Below are 22,339 nucleotides of genomic sequence, written 5' to 3'. Positions count from 1 at the left end.
TTCCATCAATGATGCCTGATTCCTCATGTGTTTGGTTCTGGTGACCATTTCAATGGTTCCTCTATGAGGCGATAATGTGTCCTCTGACGTACTGCTATGCAAATGGAACCCTATTCCCTATATAGTGCACTACTTTTGACCAGAGCCTTATGGAACCAGGTCAAAAGTAGTGCACTAAATAGGGTATAGGGTGCCATTTGAGAGACAACCATATACCGCTGTGTTACGTGGGTAGGGTTGATTGGGGTGATTCTCATTTGACTGGGAGGAGTGAGTGTCGTCATGGAAGGTCAGTTCTCTGAATGAAACAACGTAACAAATCAATTCTGCAATTGGAAAAAACAATGAATCACAGAGGACACTCCACATTCTTCCATGACACCTCTATTATAGACCTCTCTCTGTGTGTGTGTGTGTGCGTGTGCGTGTGCGTGTGGTTTAAGGTCGTAGACTATCACTTCAGCTTTAATAGACATCAGTACAGATCAGATGATCATGTATAATAGTGTAGTTATGAGACACAGCTTCAACAGACAACACAACAACAGAAGCCGGTTTCAACAACACATTTTCATTCTACACCCTCCACCTACAGGGCCGCTGCAGGAGAAAGGAATTAGGTGGTTCAACTTCATTATAAAGCTAATACCATCAACTCTTCAATATTATTCAAAACCACCCATCCAACCATTTACATTTGATCCCTTACAGAGCTCTTAAGATAAGAACAATGTGACCATTTACAAAGTGCATGATTTCATTAGTCTGTGAAAAAAGGCATAATTACATGTTTGATACCATTCTACTTTACATGCCTAGTTCAAGTTTGAAGCATTTAAATGAGGTGACACCAATGTCAGTTACAACATTCATATTTACAGTAATTACATTAGAATGAGTTGCTAATAACAGACCCTGAATCTCTGACATACCAGTACATGTTAAGTAGGTCGTTGTCAAAAACAGCTTCCCTGCAAAACCTGCACTCTTAAATCAAAACAGTAAATGGCTATGCCTGTTTACCATTCACACCATTATGGCTACGCCTGTCTACCATTCACACCATTATGGCTACGCCTGTCTACCATTCACACCATTATGGCTACGCCTGTTTACCATTCACACCATTATGGCTACGCCTGTCTACCATTCACACCATTATGGCTACGCCTGTCTACCATTCACACCATTATGGCTACGCCTGTCTACCATTCACACCATTATGGCTACGCCTGTCTACCATTCACACCATTATGGCTGTTTACACAGGCAGCCCAATTATTGGCAAAATATCTGATTTTTAGGGGGGCAAAATATTAGAATTGGGCTGCCTGCGTGAACACGGCCTGCCTGCCTGCGTAAACACGGCCTGCCTGCCTGCGTAAACACGGCCTGCCTGCCTGCGTGAACACGGCCTGCCTGCCTGCGTGAACACGGCCTGCCTGCCTGCGTGAACACAGCCTGCCTGCCTGCGTGAACACGGCCTGCCTGCGTGAACACGGCCTGCCTGCGTGAACACGGCCTGCCTGCGTAAACACGGCCCTCCTGCGTAAACACGGCCTGCCTGCGTAAACACGGCCTGCCTGCGTAAACACGGCCTGCCTGCGTAAACACGGCCTGCCTGCGTAAACACGGCCTGCCTGCGTAAACACGGCCTGCCTGCGTAAACACGGCCTGCCTGAGTAAACACGGCCTGCCTGCGTAAACACGGCCTGCCTGCGTAAACACGGCCTGCCTGAGTAAACACGGCCTGCCTGCGTAAACACGGCCTGCCTGCGTAAACACGGCCTGCCTGCGTAAACACGGCCTGCCTGCGTAAACACGGCCTGCCTGCGTAAACACGGCCTGCCTGCGTAAACACGGCCTGCCTGCGTAAACACGGCCTGCCTGCGTAAGCACGGCCTGCCTCCGTAAACACGGCCTGCCTGCGTAAACACGGCCTGTGTGCTCTCATCACAGTGGCACTTTATTTAGGACCAGTCAAAAGGTTGATTCCTTCAGCCCAACCAGCCAAACCCCTTTCAGAAACACTACAACACATCCTTCTGTACCACCTCTCACAGGTCAAAGGTAACAACATCCTGCCTGAGCAGCAGAAATTCAAATGGACCGCAGTCATATCACATGATCTGCAGTCATATCACATGATCTGCAGTCATATCACATGATCTGCAGTCATATCACATGATCTGCAGTCATATCACATGATCTGCATCAAGAAGATATGGAGTTCAGAGGAGGCTGGTTGGAGGAGCTGTAGGAGGATGGGATCATTGTAATGGCTGGAATGGAATCAATGGAACGGTACCAAACACATCAAACACATGGAAACCACGTTTGACTCAGTTCCATTTATTCCATTCCGACCATTACAATGAGCCTTTCCTCCTATAGATTCTTCCACCAGCCTCCACTGATGGAGTCATATCAAAGCACATGATGTTTATTTTCAAGTCTAAATGAGTTTCTCAGCAGCTACCGCCTGCCGTGTCTTTTGAACTTTAACCTCTGCAGGTCTCTTCCTACAGTTTGGAGATGAAGGGCCCTCGTACATGTCAGACCTTTACGGCTCCTATATTATCTTCATAATCAGTCTAAATGAGTGTCTCTCAGCCTGTCTGACCTTTCACCTCTAGACGTCCCCTACAGTTTGGAGATGAAGGGCCCTCGTACATGTCAGACCTTTACGGCTCCTATATTATCTTCATAATCAGTCTAAATGAGTGTCTCTCAGCCTGTCTGACCTTTCACCTCTAGACGTCCCCTACAGTTTGGAGATGAAGGGCCCTCGTACATGTCAGACCTTTACGGCTCCTATATTATCTTCATAATCAGTCTAAATGAGTGTCTCTCAGCCTGTCTGACCTTTCACCTCTAGACGTCCCCTACAGTTTGGAGATGAAGGGCCCTCGTACATGTCAGACCTTTACGGCTCCTATATTATCTTCATAATCAGTCTAAATGAGTGTCTCTCAGCCTGTCTGACCTTTCACCTCTAGACGTCCCCTACAGTTTGGAGATGAAGGGCAAGCCCTCGTACATGTCAGACCTTTACGGCTCCTATATTATCTTCATAATCAGTCTAAATGAGTGTCTCTCAGCCTGTCTGACCTTTCACCTCTAGACGTCCCCTACAGTTTGGAGATGAAGGGCAAGCCCTCGTACATGTCGGCCTTCAGTTTGCACCATTCAGCCAGCCTCTGGATGGCGCTCTTCTCCAGAGCCAGCACCGACGCTGCCTTGTTCAGCTTGGCTTCGTTCCTCTCCAGGTAGCGAGTTCCTTCCTCCTGCAGGAAGGTCAGCCTCTCCGGGCGGCTCTCGTCCAATGGGATGTCCTCGCTCATGTAGGGGTTGAAACGGAAGTAGGTGTTGGGTGGAAGGAGGGCGTCCAGCATGATGTGGACCTCTGACGGAGAGAGAAGAGGTGAGAGAGGTTAGGTCATGTTGCTGGAGTACAGTTAAATCATTGTATATCTTGATAGCTATCATGTTGTTAGTGTAGCTAGTTGAGAGGAAGCAGCTGTCTGGGAGAAGGAGAGAACAAGACGTGGACTTCTGATGAGGGACACAAAGTTAGTCCATATGTGACTGGTTTATTATGACTTCCTGCTTTATAGTTGTTGTTCATAGTGCCATCACCCGCACACACTGACTAAACAGCACTCAGACCATCTACACAGGTAGGAATCAAGTTGTTCATAGTACCATCACCTGCACACACTGACTAAACATCACTCAGACTGACCATCTACACAGGTAGGAATCAAGTTGTTCATAGTGCCATCACCCACACACACTGACTAAACATCACTCAGACTGACCATCTACACAGGTAGGAATCAAGTTGTTCATAGTGCCATCACCCACACACACTGACTAAACATCACTCAGACTGACCATCTACACAGGTAGGAATCAAGTTGTTCATCGTGCCATCACCCACACACACTGACTAAACATCACTCAGACTGACCATCTACACAGGTAGGAATCAAGTTGTTCATAGTGCCATCACCCACACACACTGACTAAACATCACTCAGACTGACCATCTACACAGGTAGGAATCAAGTTGTTCATAGTGCCATCACCCACACACACTGACTAAACATCACTCAGACTGACCATCTACACAGGTAGGAATCAGAGAGAGGGAGTACTGGGGAGCTGATGAATGAGAGGAATCAGAGAGAGGGAGTACTGGGGAGCTGATGAATGAGAGGAATCAGAGAGAGGGAGTACTGGGGAGCTGATGAATGAGAGGAATCAGAGAGAGGGAGTACTGGGGAGCTGATGAATGAGAGGAATCAGAGAGAGGGAGTACTGGGGAGCTGATGAATGAGAGGAATCAGAGAGAGGGAGTACTGGGGAGCTGATGAATGAGAGGAATCAGAGAGAGGGAGTACTGGGGAGCTGATGAATGAGAGGAATCAGAGAGAGGTCAAGCACTGGGGAGCTGATGAATGAGAGGAATCAGAGAGAGGTCAAGTACTGGGGAGCTGATGAATGAGGAATCAGAGAGAGGGAGTACTGGGGAGCTGATGAATGAGAGGAATCAGAGAGAGGTCAAGCACTGGGGAGCTGATGAATGAGAGGAATCAGAGAGAGGTCAAGTACTGGGGAGCTGATGAATGAGGAATCAGAGAGAGGTCAAGTACTGGGGAGCTGATGAATGAGGAATCAGAGAGAGGTCAAGTACTGGGGAGCTGATGAATGAGAGGAATCAGAGAGAGGTCAAGCACTTGGGAGCTGATGAATGAGAGGAATCAGAGAGAGGTCAAGTACTGGGGAGCTGATGAATGAGGAATCAGAGAGAGGTCAAGTACTGGGGAGCTGATGAATGAGAGGAATCAGAGAGAGGTCAAGTACTGGGGAGCTGATGAATGAGAGGAATCAGAGAGAGGGAGTACTGGGGAGCTGATGAATGAGAGGAATCAGAGAGAGGGAGTGCTGATGAATGAGAGGAATCAGAGAGAGGTCAAGTACTGGGGAGCTGATGAACTTGATGTTCTGAGCTGTGTTGGTCAAAAGGAAATCATTGAAGGAGTGACTGAAATACAGCACGAGAAAAAACAATGGTCATCCAACTACCTACAGGGACTACATGCAACGAATGAGTCACTTAATGAGATTCACAGAAAACAATGGTCTTCGAACTACCTACAGGGACTACATGCAGCGAATGAGTCTCTTAATGAGATGCACAGAAAACAATGGTCTTCCAATTACCTACAGGGACTACATGCAGTGTCTGTTTTAGTGAAGCACATGTCTCTGACCGACTGACTGACTGGCTGACTGGCTGACTGACTGGCTGGCAGCCTTTAATCTGTTAGAAATAACCTAATGTGGTTTCATCCCTGTCAAAGGACAGATGTGGCACACAAACTACACACACCAACTACACACAGGACACCACACACCCTCCATGGTCCCTTGGTGACCCACCCTCTGTGTCGGTGGCACTGCTGATGACGTTGGTGATCTTGGCTTTGAGACTGGTGGAGGTGGTGTTGTTCTTGTTGACGGTCTCATAGCGACCCGTACCCAGGGAGACAACACACTGCACTGGGGTGTTGGGCCACAGCAGCTTACACTCATGGATGGCCAACGCCGTGGGGTTGTTGATGAGGAGACCACCATCCTGGAAACACACAGAGACAATCTGACTTTAGAAAAATACCACAAGGATTTTAGACGGACCGGTATGTTGTTAAAATGTTTACATATTTGTGCTTTACTCATCTCATATGTATATACTGTATTTTAGTCAACGCCACTCCGACATGGCTCGTCCTAATATTTATATATTCCTTAATTCCATTATTTTACTTTTAGGTTTGTGTTTATTGTTAGATATTACTGCACTATTGGTGCTAGAAACACAAGCATTTTGCTACACCTGCAATAACATTGCTAATGTGACCAACATTTGATTTAATGTCTGCTTTCTTATCTTGTATGTATAAGGTACATGACATTAAGCTTGGTAAATGTCTAATAATATTGAGGTAGAACACAGTAAATCACCACCATGTCCTAGTACATAATGCCTGAGGTAGAACACAGTAAATCACCATGTCCTATAGTACATAATGTCTGAGGTAGAACACAGTAAATCACCATGTCCTAGTACATAATGTCTGAGGTAGAACACAGTAAATCAACACCATGTCCTAGTACATAATGTCTAAGGTAGAACACAGTAAATCACCACCATGTCCTATAGTACATCATGTCTGAGGTAGAACACAGTAAATCACCACCATGTCCTAGTACATAATGTCTGAGGTAGAACACAGTAAATCACCATGTCCTATAGTACATAATGTCTGAGGTAGAACACAGTAAATCACCATGTCCTAGTACATAATGTCTGAGGTAGAACACAGTAAATCAACACCATGTCCTAGTACATAATGTCTAAGGTAGAACACAGTAAATCACCACCATGTCCTAGTACATAATGCCTGAGGTAGAACACAGTAAATCACCACCATGTCCTAGTACATCATGTCTGAGGTAGAACACAGTAAATCACCACCATGTCCTAGTACATAATGTCTGAGGTAGAACACAGTAAATCACCATGTCCTAGTACATAATGCCTGAGGTAGAACACAGTAAATCATCATGTCCTAGTACATAATGCCTGAGGTAGAACACAGTAAATCACCATGTCCTATAGTACATAATGTCTGAGGTAGAACACAGTAAATCACCATGTCCTAGTACATAATGTCTGAGGTAGAACACAGTAAATCACCACCATGTCCTAGTACATCATGTCTGAGGTAGAACACAGTAAATCACCACCATGTCCTAGTACATAATGTCTGAAGTAGAACACAGTAAATCACCATGTCCTAGTACATAATGCCTGAGGTAGAACACAGTAAATCACCACCATGTCCTAGTACATAATGCCTGAGGTAGAACACAGTAAATCACCACCATGTCCTAGTACATAATGCCTGAGGTAGAACACAGTAAATCACCACCATGTCCTAGTACATAATGTCCGAGGTAGAACACAGTAAATCACCATGTCCTAGTACATAATGCCTGAGGTAGAACACAGTAAATCACCACCATGTCCTAGTACATAATGCCTGAGGTAGAACACAGTAAATCACCATGTCCTAGTACATAATGCCTGAGGTAGAACACAGTAAATCATCATGTCCTAGTACATAATGCCTGAGGTAGAACACAGTAAATCACCATGTCCTAGTACATAATGTCTGAGGTAGAACACAGTAAATCACCACCATGTCCTAGTACATCATGTCTGAGGTAGAACACAGTAAATCACCATGTCCTAGTACATAATGTCTGAGGTAGAACACAGTAAATCACCATGTCAGTGCTGCTCTGCATCTAAACACCAGGCCCTGATCAAAACTGCTCTGTATCTAAACACCAGGCCCTGATCAATGCTGCTCTGTATCTAAACACCAGGCCCTGATCAATACTGCTCTGTATCTAAACACCAGGCCCTGATCAATACTGCTCTGTATCTAAACACCAGGCCCTAATCAATGCTGCTCTGCATCTAAACACCAGGCCCTGATCAATGCTGCTCTGTATCTAAACACCAGGCCCTGATCAATACTGCTCTGTATCTAAACACCAGGCCCTGATCAATACTGCTCTGTATCTAAACACCAGGCCCTGATCAATGCTGCTCTGTATCTAAACACCAGGCCCTGATCAATACTGCTCTGTATCTAAACACCAGGCCCTGATCAATACTGCTCTGTATCTAAACACCAGGCCCTGATCAATGGTGCTCTGCATCTAAACACCAGGCCTGTTTAAGCTTCCTGACCTGGGACTACGAGGCTGTTCTACTGGCCCACCAAGCTTGTGGAAACACGTCCCTATCAACCCCTCCAGGGCTGGTGAGGAGTGGTACACAGTCTAATACATCCCAGAGATGAATAGACCAGACCAGAGTCTGCTTGCCTGTAGTGTGATAGTGGTCTGAATAACAAGGAGTTAAACGTATGGTAGAAATGTCTTTCTGACCAGCCCAACAAAAGGGAAACAGTGTATTACCCATACAGGGTAGGATAGCTCAATTACCTCAATGTTGTACAATCACCTCAACAGAGTCGGTGCTCCACAGTAGAAAGAGGCTTTGATACGGTGCAATTAATTATTCAAGTCTCATTTCCAGAAGCAGTTGTGAATGTCAGCGGCTGCAGACAGACAAGATTAGCCAGACACAGAGGGTAAGTAAGGGCTCTCTCTCTCTCACACACACACACACACACACACACACACTTACTTGAGAGTGTGTGTGTCAGGCTACTCTATGTGCTCCAGACACTAGCTGAGCAGTGACCTCGTCTTGGCAAAGCCAGGTTTAGTCTTTTTAAGTTATGTCTTCCCTCTCTCCCTCTTAGCTACCCTCTCCAAGTCCACTTACTCTTGGACTTCATCCACTAAGTCTGCGTCCAAAATGGCACCCTATTTCCTATATAGTGCACTACTTCTGAGAGCCCTATGGGCCCTGGTAATAAGTAATGCACTACGTAGGGAATAGGGTGTAGTTTGGAACGCACACTGGGTGAAGGGTTTTCTAACTGGGCTGTTTGGATAGGATTAAACTGCTAAAACAATGATCTACTCATGGTGAACTGTGGGAGAGAGTGTGGCTCACAATAAGGCCTTGACCCCTGCTGACTGCAGGTCAAAGGTCGTTTCCACTCTGTGGGGGTCAGAGCTACAACAGCTCTCTGGGCTAAGCCTCTCTCTCAACAACCTCACTGGCTTCTCACTACAGAGACACTGAAGAGAAACAAGACAATGAGTCTCCAGTGTTGCCATGGCGTTATGTTCAGCACTGCCTCTTCTAAAAACACTGAAGAGAAACAAGACAGTGAGTCTCCAGTGTTGCCATGGCGTTATGTTCAGCACTGCCTCTTCTAAAAACTTACATGAAAGTCTCACTATTTGGGCTTTCAAACTAGAGGAAATGTCACAGTCAACAGTGATAGTGAACATATTACAAGACAATTCTCAGTGCTAACTTGTTTTTAATCAGGTGATTATTTTTTTGTTCCTCAGGCTCTTGAGACCTGTTAACCAACAAGCCAACGTGATTCTCCTGCTGTGCATCATCGTGACTAAGCAGAGATTTCATGGCACCTTAATGCATCTGGACACTTCGCTGCAGGCCTCATGATTAAACACTGAACTAGCCAAATAAAACCTTGCCTGGCTGCAATTAAACTGTGACCAGATCACTGGTCTTTATGTTATGATGCAGTATGTCCCTGGTACAGTGTGACCAGATCACTGGTCTTTATGTTATCATGATGCAGTATGTCCCTGGCAAACTAACATGCTGAAGGAAACAAGCTGTGAAGGAAGTTCTGTGGAACCACAGTTCAGTGCCTCTGTCAAAATAACAACCAAGCTTTGTTCTGGTACCTTCTTAGAGTTAGTTAGGACTCTAGATGGATAAAACCTGTGTTGGCATGGCCATTGCGGGCTTCCACAATTTTAAAGAAGTCTGGATGGGACTTCCTATGGGTTAAGGAAGGATCACATTATTCCATCCGGGTCATCAGGAGGGACCAGCGAATGAATTATACCGATGAGCAAACACTAGGTGGGCACATTTTCAGTTTGTTTGCTAAATCATAGATGTAGTAGAAGAAGAAAATGGACTGCTTCAAAATGGAGATGGCCTCGATGGCGCTGCCTGTGCACTCACTGACACCACAATGAAACATATATAAAGATGTCTCTATCCATGTGGGAGACAGAGAGAGAGAGAGACAGACACAGACAGAGACTTAGAGAGAGAGAGAGAGAGACAGAGACAGACAGAGAGAGAGACAGAGAGAGAAAATATGTTGACAAGGGAGAGCAAACACAGGATGTCTGAATGTCTAGGAAGTTTGAGAGAATGTTGATATTGACTGACTATAGTTCCAGCCACACACTTACAGAGAGAGAACACTATTGGCCCTCCCTGTTTATTTCTTTCTTTGTTAGTTATACCTGTTAGTAGAGGTCGACCGATTAATCGGAATGGCCGATTTCAAGTTTTCATAACAATCGGAAATCGGTATTTTTGGGCGCCGATTTGCAGAATTTTTTAAATATCTTTTTTTACACCTTTATTTAACTAGACAAGTCAGTTAAGAACACATTCTTATTTTCAATGACGGCCTAGGAATGGTGGGTTAACTGCCTCGTTCAGGGGCAGAAAGACAGATTTTCACCTTGTCGGCTCGGGGGATCCAATCTTGCAACCTTACAGTTAACTAGTCCAACGCAATAACGACCTGCCTCTCTCTCGTTGCACTCCACAAGGAGACTGTTACGCAAATGCAGTAAGCCAAGGTAAGTTGCTAGCTAGCATTAAACTTATCTTATAAAAAACAATCAATCATAATCACTAATTAACTACACATGGTTGATGATATTACTAGATATTATTTAGCTTGTCCTGTGTTGCATATAATCTGACTGAGCATACAAGCATACAAGTATCTGACTGAGCGGTGGTAGGCAGAGGCAGGCACGTAAACATTCATTCAAACAGCACTTTCGTGCGTTTTGCCAGCAGCTCTTCGTTGTGCGTCAAGCATTGCGCTCTTTATGACTTCAAGCATATCAACTAAACTAAACTAAAAAAACGATTAAATTCTCATGTTTTCAACAAGGAAATTGGAATTGGAATTTCAGTTTACTTATACAAAGAAAAAGGCAATGTCATAATTTCACAAGTAAGATAATTTGGCCATGAGCTTGGAATGAAATCCCCATTACAACAGCAGGTAATTTATCTAGCTATAACAAACAAACCTGCTCATTTAAATCCCCATAACAGCAGGTCATTTAGCTAGCTATAACAAACAAACCTGCTCATTTAAATCCCCATAACAGCAGGTCATTTAGCTATAACAAACAAACCTGCTCATTTAAATCCCCATAACAGCAGGTCATTTAGCTAGCTATAACAAACAAACCTGCTCATTTAAATCCCCATAACAGCAGGTCATTTAGCTATAACAAACAAACCTGCTCATTTAAATCCCCATAACAGCAGGTCATTTAGCTATAACAAACAAACCTGCTCATTTAAATCCCCATAACAGCAGGTCATTTAGCTATAACAAACAAACCTGCTCATTTAAATCCCCATAACAGCAGGTCATTTAGCTATAACAAACAAACCTGCTCATTTAAATCCCCATAACAGCAGGTCATTTAGCTAGCTATAACAAACAAACCTGCTCATTTAAATCCCCATAACAGCAGGTAATTTATCTAGCTATAACAAACAAACCTGCTCATTTAAATCCCCATAACAGCAGGTCATTTAGCTATAACAAACAAACCTGCTCATTTAAATCCAGCCTGAGAGTCCCTGACTGAGGCTTCTCAGCTTCTCTTCATGCACGATATCCTAACACAACACTAGCACAAAATGGATGTACTGGCTCTAGTCTCATTGTTTAGCTGTGTCCAGATGGGCAGATGACCGGGACTGGGAGGGAGGACATGTTGCATTCAGCTGAGGCAGAAGAGATCACATTTTCTGTCCCATTTCCTCTTGAACACTGGGGAGGTCGAACTGGGAGCCACGCTCTGCTCATCTCCCCTCTAGACTCTGGGTGTCCCACAAATAGCACCCTATTCCCTATGTAGTGCACTACTATAGGGTTATGGTCAAAAGTACTGCACTATATAGAGAATAGGGTGGCATTTGGGACGTATCCTCTCTGTCAGTGTATTTATGATGGAACAACATTCATGCCAGTAAAACAAACACCAGTGAACTAAACTGCAGCACATGGCCGAGCCAGACTAGCTACATGTTTAAATATACCAGATCACTGTGTATTAGTTCACCATGACTCTACTATAGAACCAGTACTATACAACCCAGCCAGACTAGCTACATGTTTAAATATACCAGATCACTGTGTATTAGTTCACCATGACTCTACTATAGAACCAGTACTATACAACCGTAGCAGGTGGTGTGGTAAGCCCAACGCATTAACCGGGGGCTCACTGCCTGCCCTCCAGGACATCTACAGCACCCGGTGTCACATGAAGGACAAGAAGATCCTCAAGGACCTCAGCCTCCCGAGCCACGGCCTGTTCACCCCGCTAACATCTAGAAGATCATCAAGGACCTCAGCCTCCCGAGCCACGGCCTGTTCACCCCACTAACATCTAGAAGATCCTCAAGGACCTCAGCCACCCGAGCCACGGCCTGTTCACCCCGCTAACACCTAGAAGATCCTCAAGGACCTCAGCCACCCGAGCCACGGCCTGTTCACCCCGCTAACACCTAGAAGATCATCAAGGACCTCAGCCACCCGAGCCACGGCCTGTTCACCCCGCTAACACCTAGAAGACCATCAAGGACCTCAGCCACCCGAGCCACGGCCTGTTCACCCCACTAACACCTAGAAGATCATCAAGGACCTCAGCCTCCCGAGCCACAACCTGTTCACCCCGCTAACATCTAGAAGATCATCAAGGACCTCAGCCACCCGAGCCACAACCTGTTCACCCCGCTAACATCTAGAAGATCATCAAGGACCTCAGCCACCCGAGCCACGGCCTGTTCACCCCGCTAACATCTAGAAGATCATCAAGGACCTCAGCCACCCGAGCCACGGCCTGTTCACCCCGCTAACACCTAGAAGATCATCAAGAACCTCAGCCACCCGAGCCACGGCCTGTTCACCCCGCTAACACCTAGAAGATGATCCATCCTTACAGAACACGGAACACTATTCTGATTCCAGATGATCCACCCTTACAGAACACGGAACACTATTATGATTCCAGATGATCCATCCTTACAGAACACGGAACACTATTCTGATTCCAGATGATCCATCTTTACAGAACACTATTCTGATTCCAGATGATCCATCCTTACAGAACACGGAACACTATTCTGATTCCAGATGATCCATCCTTACAGAACACGGAACACTATTCTGATTCCAGATGATCCATCCTTACAGAACACTATTCTGATTCCAGATGATCCATCCTTACAGAACACGGAACACTATTCTGATTCCAGATGATCCATCCTTACAGAACACGGAACACTATTCTGATTCCAGATGATCCATCCTTACAGAACACTATTCTGATTCCAGATGATCCATCCTTACAGAACACGGAACACTATTCTGATTCCAGATGATCAATCCTTACAGAACACGGAACACTATTCTGATTCCAGATGATCCATCCTTACAGAACACTATTCTGATTCCAGATGATCCATCCTTACAGAACACTATTCTGATTCCAGATGATCCATCCTTACAGAACACGGAACACTATTATGATTCCAGATGATCCATCCTTACAGAACACGGAACACTATTCTGATTCCAGATGATCCATCCTTACAGAACACTATTCTGATTCCAGATGATCCATCCTTACAGAACACGGAACACTATTCTGATTCCAGATGATCCATCTTTACAGAACACGGAACACTATTATGATTCCAGATGATCAATCCTTACAGAACACGGAACACTATTCTGATTCCAGATGATCCATCCTTACAGAACACTATTCTGATTCCAGATGATCCATCCTTACAGAACACAGAACACTATTCTGATTCCAGATGATCCATCCTTACAGAACACGGAACACTCAATATGCTTTAAGTTTTTCTCCATCTTCATTAGGAAGTTGTGTGGCAGTTTGGGGAAAAAACGACACCATTTGATGGCTGTGATGCCAATTTGTCATGTCATTTGAAAGGGCTGTTTCTCAGCTTTCAAAATATGTATCATGTTTTCATATACGGTTTGACACCAGCAAATGTAGCTGATTAATGCATGCAGAGGTCCTGGTCTGAGTACATCTCAGAGCAGTTAGCTGGTTAATGCATGCAGAGGTCCTGGTCTGAGTACATCTCAGAGCAGTTAGCTGGTTAATGCATGCAGAGGTCCTGGTCTGAGTACATCTCAGAGCAGTTAGCTGGTTAATGCATGCAGAGGTCCTGGTCTGAGTACATCTCAGAGCAGTTAGCTGGTTAATGCATGCAGAGGTCCTGGTCTGAGTACATCTCAGAGCAGTTAGCTGGTTAATGCATGCAGAGGTCCTGGTCTGAGTACATCTCAGAGCAGTTAGCTGGTTAATGCATGCAGAGGTCCTGGTCTGAGTACATCTCAGAGCAGTTATCTGGTTAATGCATGCAGAGGTCCTGGTCTGAGTACATCTCAGAGCAGTTAGCTGGTTAATGCATGCAGAGGTCCTGGTCTGAGTACATCTCAGAGCAGTTAGCTGGTTAATGCATGCAGAGGTCCTGGTCTGAGTACATCTCAGAGCAGTTAGCTGGTTAATGCATGCAGAGGTCCTGGTCTGAGTACATCTCAGAGCAGTTATCTGGTTAATGCATGCAGAGGTCCTGGTCTGAGTACATCTCAGAGCAGTTATCTGGTTAATGCATGCAGAGGTCCTGGTCTGAGTACATCTCAGAGCAGTTATCTGGTTAATGCATGCAGAGGTCCTGGTCTGAGTACATCTCAGAGCAGTTATCTGGTTAATGCATGCAGAGGTCCTGGTCTGAGTACATCTCAGAGCAGTTAGCTGGTTAATGCATGCAGAGGTCCTGGTCTGAGTACATCTCAGAGCAGTTATCTGGTTAATGCATGCAGAGGTCCTGGTCTGAGTACATCTCAGAGCAGTTAGCTGGTTAATGCATGCAGAGGTCATGGTCTGAGTACATCTCAGAGCAGTTAGCTGGTTAATGCATGCAGAGGTCCTGGTCTGAGTACATCTCAGAGCAGTTAGCTGGTGTTCTAAAGCCTAGTCTTTCCATTCCCCTTTAAAACACCAATTTTTTATGGACGGGCTGGTGGGCTGGCGGGCGTCTCCATCCGGACTGACTGAGAGCAGAGGGAGTTCAGCTGTCAACCGGTTTCTCAGCCAAGAGCTAAAGCTGCTACTTGCATGTTAATCCACACACACACACACACACACACACACACACACACACAATACATGAAACAGAACATAAAGGGATTAGTGATAAGAGTCTATTGACTATGTAATTAGATATTAGTTAGGCCAGTCCACTGAGTATGTAGCATTGTCAGAGAAGGGACAGGGAGCTAAAGGGACATTATGGATAATGAAAGCACTGTGTCATGAAATGGACTTCGCCTTATCAAAATGTTGAAGCAGGAAGTTCAATGATTAAAAGGAGGTTCATCCAAGATAACAGCCAAGTCTCGTGACAAGCTAAGGATTCAAATGATTACTGGCACATTAAAACGACCAAATATGTCCATTGTTCAGTAGAGAAAACTGCGGTGCGTGTTTAAATATCAATAAATGATTGGAGTGTGTGTGGCAGGGCACTGTGCTCCTTTGTGAATGCCTGATCAAAGGGGCTGTGTGGCAGGCAGGCAGCTACCTCTCCTTTCAGACTCTGGGTAAAGGTTAAAGAGCGGCTGTCTAAGGGCTCTGCCCAGATGGAGGGAGGCCCAAACCCACTTGGTCGAGTAGATAGAATATTCACTGGTTGCCATGGAGATTTCTAAGGCTCTGAGAAGAGAGCTTGCTTTGCACTTAGCTCTGACTTCCTACTTCCTGAAACAAACTAACATCCAGGAAATAGCTTTTGATCTCTGACGCAGGTGTACAGTCTACAACCAAACAAAACTAAAGCAGGTCAACGGAGTGGCGTCCAAATTACACAGGTCAAATACCATTTTGTTTACCTAGAAAATAGACAAACAAACAGGCTGTTGAGGTACAACCTGACAGAGGGTTGGCTAGACATCAGATATTCTCTTTCATCAAGAGTCACTGTCCTGCCATTCCCCTACAGACAGCAGCACCTACAGGAACCCTTCTCCATCACAGGGGGCTCAGTCTTTGATATGCGTGTTTGAAGTGAGAGTGAGAGTTCTGTTCACAAACACAAACAGACCCCACAGAGCTCCAGGACAGCAACACAAACAGACCCCACAGAGCCCCAGGACAGCAACACAATTAGACCCCACAGAGCCCCAGGACAGCAACACAATTAGACCCCACAGAGCCCCAGGACAGCAACACAATTAGACCCAACCACATCATGAGAAAACAAAAATATCATTTTTTCCAATGTGTCAAGTTACAAAAAACAGAGCAAATTAGAATGTTATTTGGCCCTAAACAGAGAGTACACAGTGTCAGAATACCTGACCACTGTGACTGACCCAAACTTAAGGAAAGCTTTATGTACAGACTCAGTGAGCATAGCCTTGCTATTGAGAAAGGCCATCGTAGGCAGACATGGATCTCAAGAGAAGACAGACTATGTGCTCACTGCCCACAAAGTGAGGTGGAAACTGAGCTGCACTTCCTAACCTCCTGTATGACCATATTAGAGACACATATTTCCCTCAGATTACACAGATCCACAAAGAATTACAAAACAAATCCAATTTTGATAAACTCCCGTATCTACTGGGTGAAATACCACAGTGTGACATCACAGCAGCAAGATTATTATTATTATTATTATTATTATTAATTTTCCATTTTGTACTTTAACTATTTTCACATCGTTACAACACTGTATATAGACAAATGTCTTTATTATTTTGGAACTTTTGTGAGTGTAATGTTTACTGTTCATTTTTTATTGTTTATTTCACTTTGGTGATGTTACCATATGTTTCCCATGACAATGACGCCCCTCAAATTTGAATTGAATTGAAATGGAACAGAGAGAGAGAGGCTCTACATTTACTCTCTGGATCTCCAGCTGAGAGAACGGGCTAATTTAACACACAGAAACACACACTACGGCCCTACAGTTAATGGCCTCAGGCCTTGGAGAGGACTATCAGGAAGTGTACTGAAAGTGTATTGATTTGCGAGAAGTGTTGGGTAAATGAGTGACAGTCAGGGAGAGATCATAGAGACAAAGAGAGAGGGGTAATAGAGAAAGAGAGAGGCTGAGGTCGATAAACAGAGAGAGAGAGAGGTTGAGGTAGATAGAGAGAGAGAGAGAGAGGTTGAGGTAGATAAACAGAGAGAGAGAGAGGTTGAGGTAGATAAACAGAGAGAGAGAGAGGTTGAGGTAGATAAACAGAGAGAGGAGAGGTTGAGGTAGATAAACAGAGAGAAAGAGAGAGGCTGAGGTAGATAAACAGAGAGAAAGAGAGAGGTTGAGGTAGATAAACAGAGAGAGAGAGAGGTTGAGGTAGATAAACAGAGAGAGAGAGAGGTTGAGGTAGATAAACAGAGAGAGAGAGAGAGGTTGAGGTAGATAAACAGAGAGAGAGAGGTTGAGGTAGATAAACAGAGAGAGGTTGAGGTAGATAAACAGAGATGCTGAGGTAGATACAGAGAGAGAGAGAGAGGTTGAGGTAGATAAACAGAGAGAGGTTGAGGTAGATAAACAGAGAGGCTGAGGTAGATACAGAGAGAGAGAGAGGTTGAGGTAGATAAACAGAGAGAGAGAGAGGTTGAGGTAGATAAACAGAGAGAAAGAGAGGTTGAGGTAGATAAACAGAGAGAGGCTGAGGTAGATAAACAGAGAGAGGTTGATGTAGATAAACAGAGAAAGAGAGAGAGGTTGAGGTAGATAAACAGAGAAAGAGAGAGAGGTTGAGGTAGATAAACAGAGAGAGGCTGAGGTAGATAAACAGAGAAAGAGAGAGAGGTTGAGGTAGATAAACAGAGAAAGAGAGAGAGGTTGAGGTAGATAAACAGAGAGAGGCTGAGGTAGATAAACAGAGAGAAAGAGAGAGAGGTTGAGGTAGATAAACAGAGAGAGGTTGAGGTAGATAAACAGAGAAAGAGAGAGAGGTTGAGGTAGATAAACAGAGAAAGAGAGAGAGGTTGAGGTAGATAAACAGAGAGAGGCTGAGGTAGATAAACAGAGAGAAAGAGAGAGGTTGAGGTAGATAAACAGAGAGAGGCTGAGGTAGATAAACAGAGAGAAAGAGAGAGAGGTTGAGGTAGATAAACAGAGAGAGGTTGAGGTAGATAAACAGAGAAAGAGAGAGAGGTTGAGGTAGATAAACAGAGAAAGAGAGAGAGGTTGAGGTAGATAAACAGAGAGAGGCTGAGGTAGATAAACAGAGAGAGAGAGACAGGTTGAGGTAGATAAACAGAGAGAGAGAGACAGGTTGAGGTAGATAAACAGAGAGAGAGAGACAGGTTGAGGTAGATAAACAGAAGTTGAGGTAGATAAACAGAGAAAGAGAGAGAGGTTGAGGTAGATAAACAGAGAAAGAGAGAGAGGTTGAGGTAGATAAACAGAGAAAGAGAGAGAGGTTGAGGTAGATAAACAGAGAAAGAGAGAGAGGTTGAGGTAGATAAACAGAGAGAGGCTGAGGTAGATAAACAGAGAAAGAGAGAGGTTGAGGTAGATAAACAGAGAGAGAGACAGGTTGAGGTAGATAAACAGAGAGAGAGACAGGTTGAGGTAGATAAACAGAGAGAAATAGAAGTTGAGGTAGATAAACAGAGAGAGGCTGAGGTAGATAAACAGAGAAAGAGAGAGAGGCTGAGGTAGATAAACAGAGAGAGAGAGAGAGAGAGAGAGGTTGAGGTAGATAAACAGAGAAAGAGAGAGAGGTTGAGGTAGATAAACAGAGAGAGAGAGAGGTTGAGGTAGATAAACAGAGAGAAAGAGAGGTTGAGGTAGATAAACAGAGAGAGGTTGATGTAGATAAACAGAGAGAAAGAGAGAGGCTGAGGTAGATAAACAGAGAGAGAGTACTAAAGCTACACATACAGAGATAGATGAATTGGTTACCTGGTGCAGGTCTTTTCCCAGTGTATACTCCTGGAAGTACCCTGGGGCGGCGGAGGAGGCTCTGATGGCCTGCCACATCTTGTGTTTACAGTCTCCTATGTAGTGGGACCTGACCCCTGGTAGCATGCTGTAGTTCCTGAACACATAGGCCTTCAGAGGCAGACCCCTGTTCACTATGGTGCTCACTGCTGACACCTAGAGGAGGAACAGAGGCATGAACTAAATGAAGACGTGTTCATGAGAGAAGAGATGGGTTGGTTGTTTAGCAACAAAACCAACGTGCACAACAGACGGGTTGGCTTAGATTGTTAACAACATGTAAAGTATATTTAGTCTCCAATGTTTAATGTGCAAATGTATTTATGTTTTCAATGAGCACTTGTTGTCTCTTAAATGCACCGTTACAGTTGTTGATTAGCTAGCTAGCGAATTTTAGCCCCATTAGCATTGACATGACATGAGTCAAAACCCCTCAAAACAAGACATGGTGTCAAGAACAAGACACAATGAGACTAAACGAGCAGCCTAGGACTCCCTACATGGCAGCTTCTTGTCATTGTTATGATCCTGGACGGTCACATAGCAACAACGCAGGCCATCTAGCCGTATCGATGCGTACGTATCATTTTGGTGACTCGTCAGCCTACCCGTCGATATGGACTTGATTAAGTCTTTGTTCCCTGTGTAAGTGTATGGTTGTTAAAGGGTTGTATAGATCAAACCTAACCTTTGGGCATTTTGGATCCCGGGCTGTCTCCACCATGAGGCCTTCTCCCATTCTCTCCCTGTTACACACAAAACATTCACCACTTCATTATCAAATCAGAAAAAATTATACTGTAAATTTGCATGCTCCAAAATAAGAACATGATTTTCATAGGTCAGACTACACTGACAAGATATTTTACCACTGACATGACAGTATACTAGACGGAGCAGCAGGGTACTGACATGACAGTATACTAGACGGAGCAGCAGGGTACTGACATGACAGTATACTAGACGGAGCAGCAGGGTACTGACATGACAGTATACTAGACGGAGCAGCAGGGTACTGACATGACAGTATACTAGACGGAGCAGCTGGGTACTGACATGACAGTATACTAGACGGAGCAGCAGGGTACTGACATGACAGTATACTAGACGGAGCAGCAGGGTACTGACATGACAGTATACTAGACGGAGCAGCAGGGTACTGACATGACAGTATACTAGACGGAGCAGCAGGGTACTGACATGACAGTATACTAGACGGAGCAGCAGGGTACTGACATGACAGTATACTAGACGGAGCAGCAGGGTACTGACATGACAGTATACTAGACGGAGCAGCTGGGTACTGACATGACAGTATACTAGACGGAGCAGCAGGGTACTGACATGACAGTATACTAGACGGAGCAGCAGGGTACTGACATGACAGTATACTAGACGGAGCAGCAGGGTACTGACATGACAGTATACTAGACGGAGCAGCAGGGTACTGACATGACAGTATACTAGACGGAGCAGCAGGGTACTGACATGACAGTATCCTAGACGGAGCAGCAGGGTACTGACATGACAGTATCCTAGATGGAGCAGCGGGGTACTGACATGACAGTATCCTAGACGGAGCAGCAGGGAACTGACATGACAGTATACTAGACGGAGCAGCAGGGTACTGACATGACAGTATCCTAGACGGAGCAGCAGGGAACTGACATAAAAGGGTACTGACATGACAGTATCCTAGACGGAGCAGCAGGGTACTGACATGACAGTATACTAGACGGAGCAGCAGGGTACTGACATGGGTACTGACATGACAGTAAACTAGACGGAGCAGCAGGGTACTGACATGACAGTATCCTAGACGGAGCAGCAGGGAACTGACATGACAGTATCCTAGACGGAGCAGCAGGGAACTGACATGACAGTATCCTAGACGGAGCAGCAGGGAACTGACATGACAGTATACTAGACGGAGCAGCAGGGTACTGACATGACAGTATCCTAGACGGAGCAGCAGGGAACTGACATGACAGTATCCTAGACGGAGCAGCAGGGTACTGACATGACAGTATACTAGACGGAGCAGCAGGGTACTGACATGACAGTATACTAGACGGAGCAGCAGGGTACTGACATGACAGTATACTAGACGGAGCAGCAGGGTACTGACATGACAGTATACTAGACGGAGCAGCAGGGTACTGACATGACAGTATCCTAGATGGAGCAGAAGGGTACTGACATGACAGTATACTAGACGGAGCAGCAGGGTACTGACATGACAGTATACTAGACGGAGCAGCAGCAGCAGGGTACTGACATGACAGTATACTAGACGGAGCAGCAGGGTACTGACATGACAGTATACTAGACGGAGCAGCAGGGTACTGACATGACAGTATCCTAGATGGAGCAGCAGGGTACTGACATGACAGTATACTAGACGGAGCAGCAGGGTATTGACATGACAGTATCCTAGATGGAGCAGCAGGGTACTGACATGACAGTATACTAGACAGAGCAGCAGGGTACTGACATGACAGTATCCTAGATGGAGCAGCAGGGTACTGACATGACAGTATACTAGACGGAGCAGCAGGGTACTGACATGACAGTATACTAGACGGAGCAGCAGGGTATTGACATGACAGTATACTAGACAGAGCAGCAGGGTACTGACATGACAGTATCCTAGATGGAGCAGCAGGGTACTGACATGACAGTATACTAGACGGAGCAGCAGGGTACTGACATGACAGTATACTAGACGGAGCAGCAGGGTACTGACATGACAGTATCCTAGATGGAACAGCAGGGTACTGACATGACAGTATACTAGACGGAGCAGCAGGGTACTGACATGACAGTATACTAGACGGAGCAGCAGGGTACTGACATAACAGTATCCTAGACGGAGCAGCAGGGAACTGACATGACAGTATACTAGACGGAACAGCAGGGTACTGACATGACAGTATACTAGACGGAGCAGCAGGGTATTGACATGACAGTATACTAGACGGAGCAGCAGGGTACTGACATGACAGTATACTAGACGGAGCAGCAGGGTATTGACATGACAGTATACTAGACGGAGCAGCAGGGTACTGACATGACAGTATACTAGACGGAGCAGCAGGGTATTGACATGACAGTATACTAGACGGAGCAGCAGGGTACTGACATGACAGTATACTAGACGGAGCAGCAGGGTACTGACATGACAGTATCCTAGATGGAGCAGCAGGGTACTGACATGACAGTATACTAGACGGAGCAGCAGGGTACTGACATGACAGTATACTAGACGGAGCAGCAGGGTACTGACATGACAGTATACTAGACGGAGCAGCAGGGTACTGACATGACAGTATCCTAGATGGAGCAGCAGGGTACTGACATGACAGTATACTAGACGGAGCAGCAGGGTACTGACATGACAGTAAACTAGACGGAGCAGCAGGGTACTGACATGACAGTAAACTAGACGGAGCAGCAGGGTACTGACATGACAGTATCCTAGATGGAGCAGCAGGGTACTGACATGACAGTATA

At 45.3% G+C, this 22,339-nt stretch overlaps 1 protein-coding gene across 1 annotated transcript in view; it reads right to left on the bottom strand.

The window, feature by feature from the left end:
- Positions 1 to 552: 552 nt before the first annotated feature.
- Positions 553 to 22,339, bottom strand: part of LOC149972942 (calcium-independent phospholipase A2-gamma-like) — a 29,740-nt gene continuing 7,953 nt past the window's right edge. The window contains exons 6-9 of the mRNA XM_090213456.1: positions 19,515 to 19,572; positions 18,788 to 18,982; positions 5,449 to 5,644; positions 553 to 3,406 (exon numbers count right to left, since the gene is read on the bottom strand). Coding sequence (XP_090069582.1) covers positions 3,132 to 3,406; positions 5,449 to 5,644; positions 18,788 to 18,982; positions 19,515 to 19,572 — 724 coding nt within the window. The 3' untranslated portion in view covers positions 553 to 3,131. The remainder of the gene's footprint in view (positions 3,407 to 5,448; positions 5,645 to 18,787; positions 18,983 to 19,514; positions 19,573 to 22,339) is intronic.

The sequence above is a fragment of the Oncorhynchus mykiss genome, chromosome 21, assembly GCF_057628025.1.
Source record: "Oncorhynchus mykiss isolate SJ-2025 chromosome 21, ASM5762802v1, whole genome shotgun sequence".
NCBI classification, from domain to species: domain Eukaryota; kingdom Metazoa; phylum Chordata; class Actinopteri; order Salmoniformes; family Salmonidae; genus Oncorhynchus; species Oncorhynchus mykiss.
Note: the sequence above shows the minus strand (reverse complement) of the source record. Positions and strands in the feature narration are given on the sequence as shown.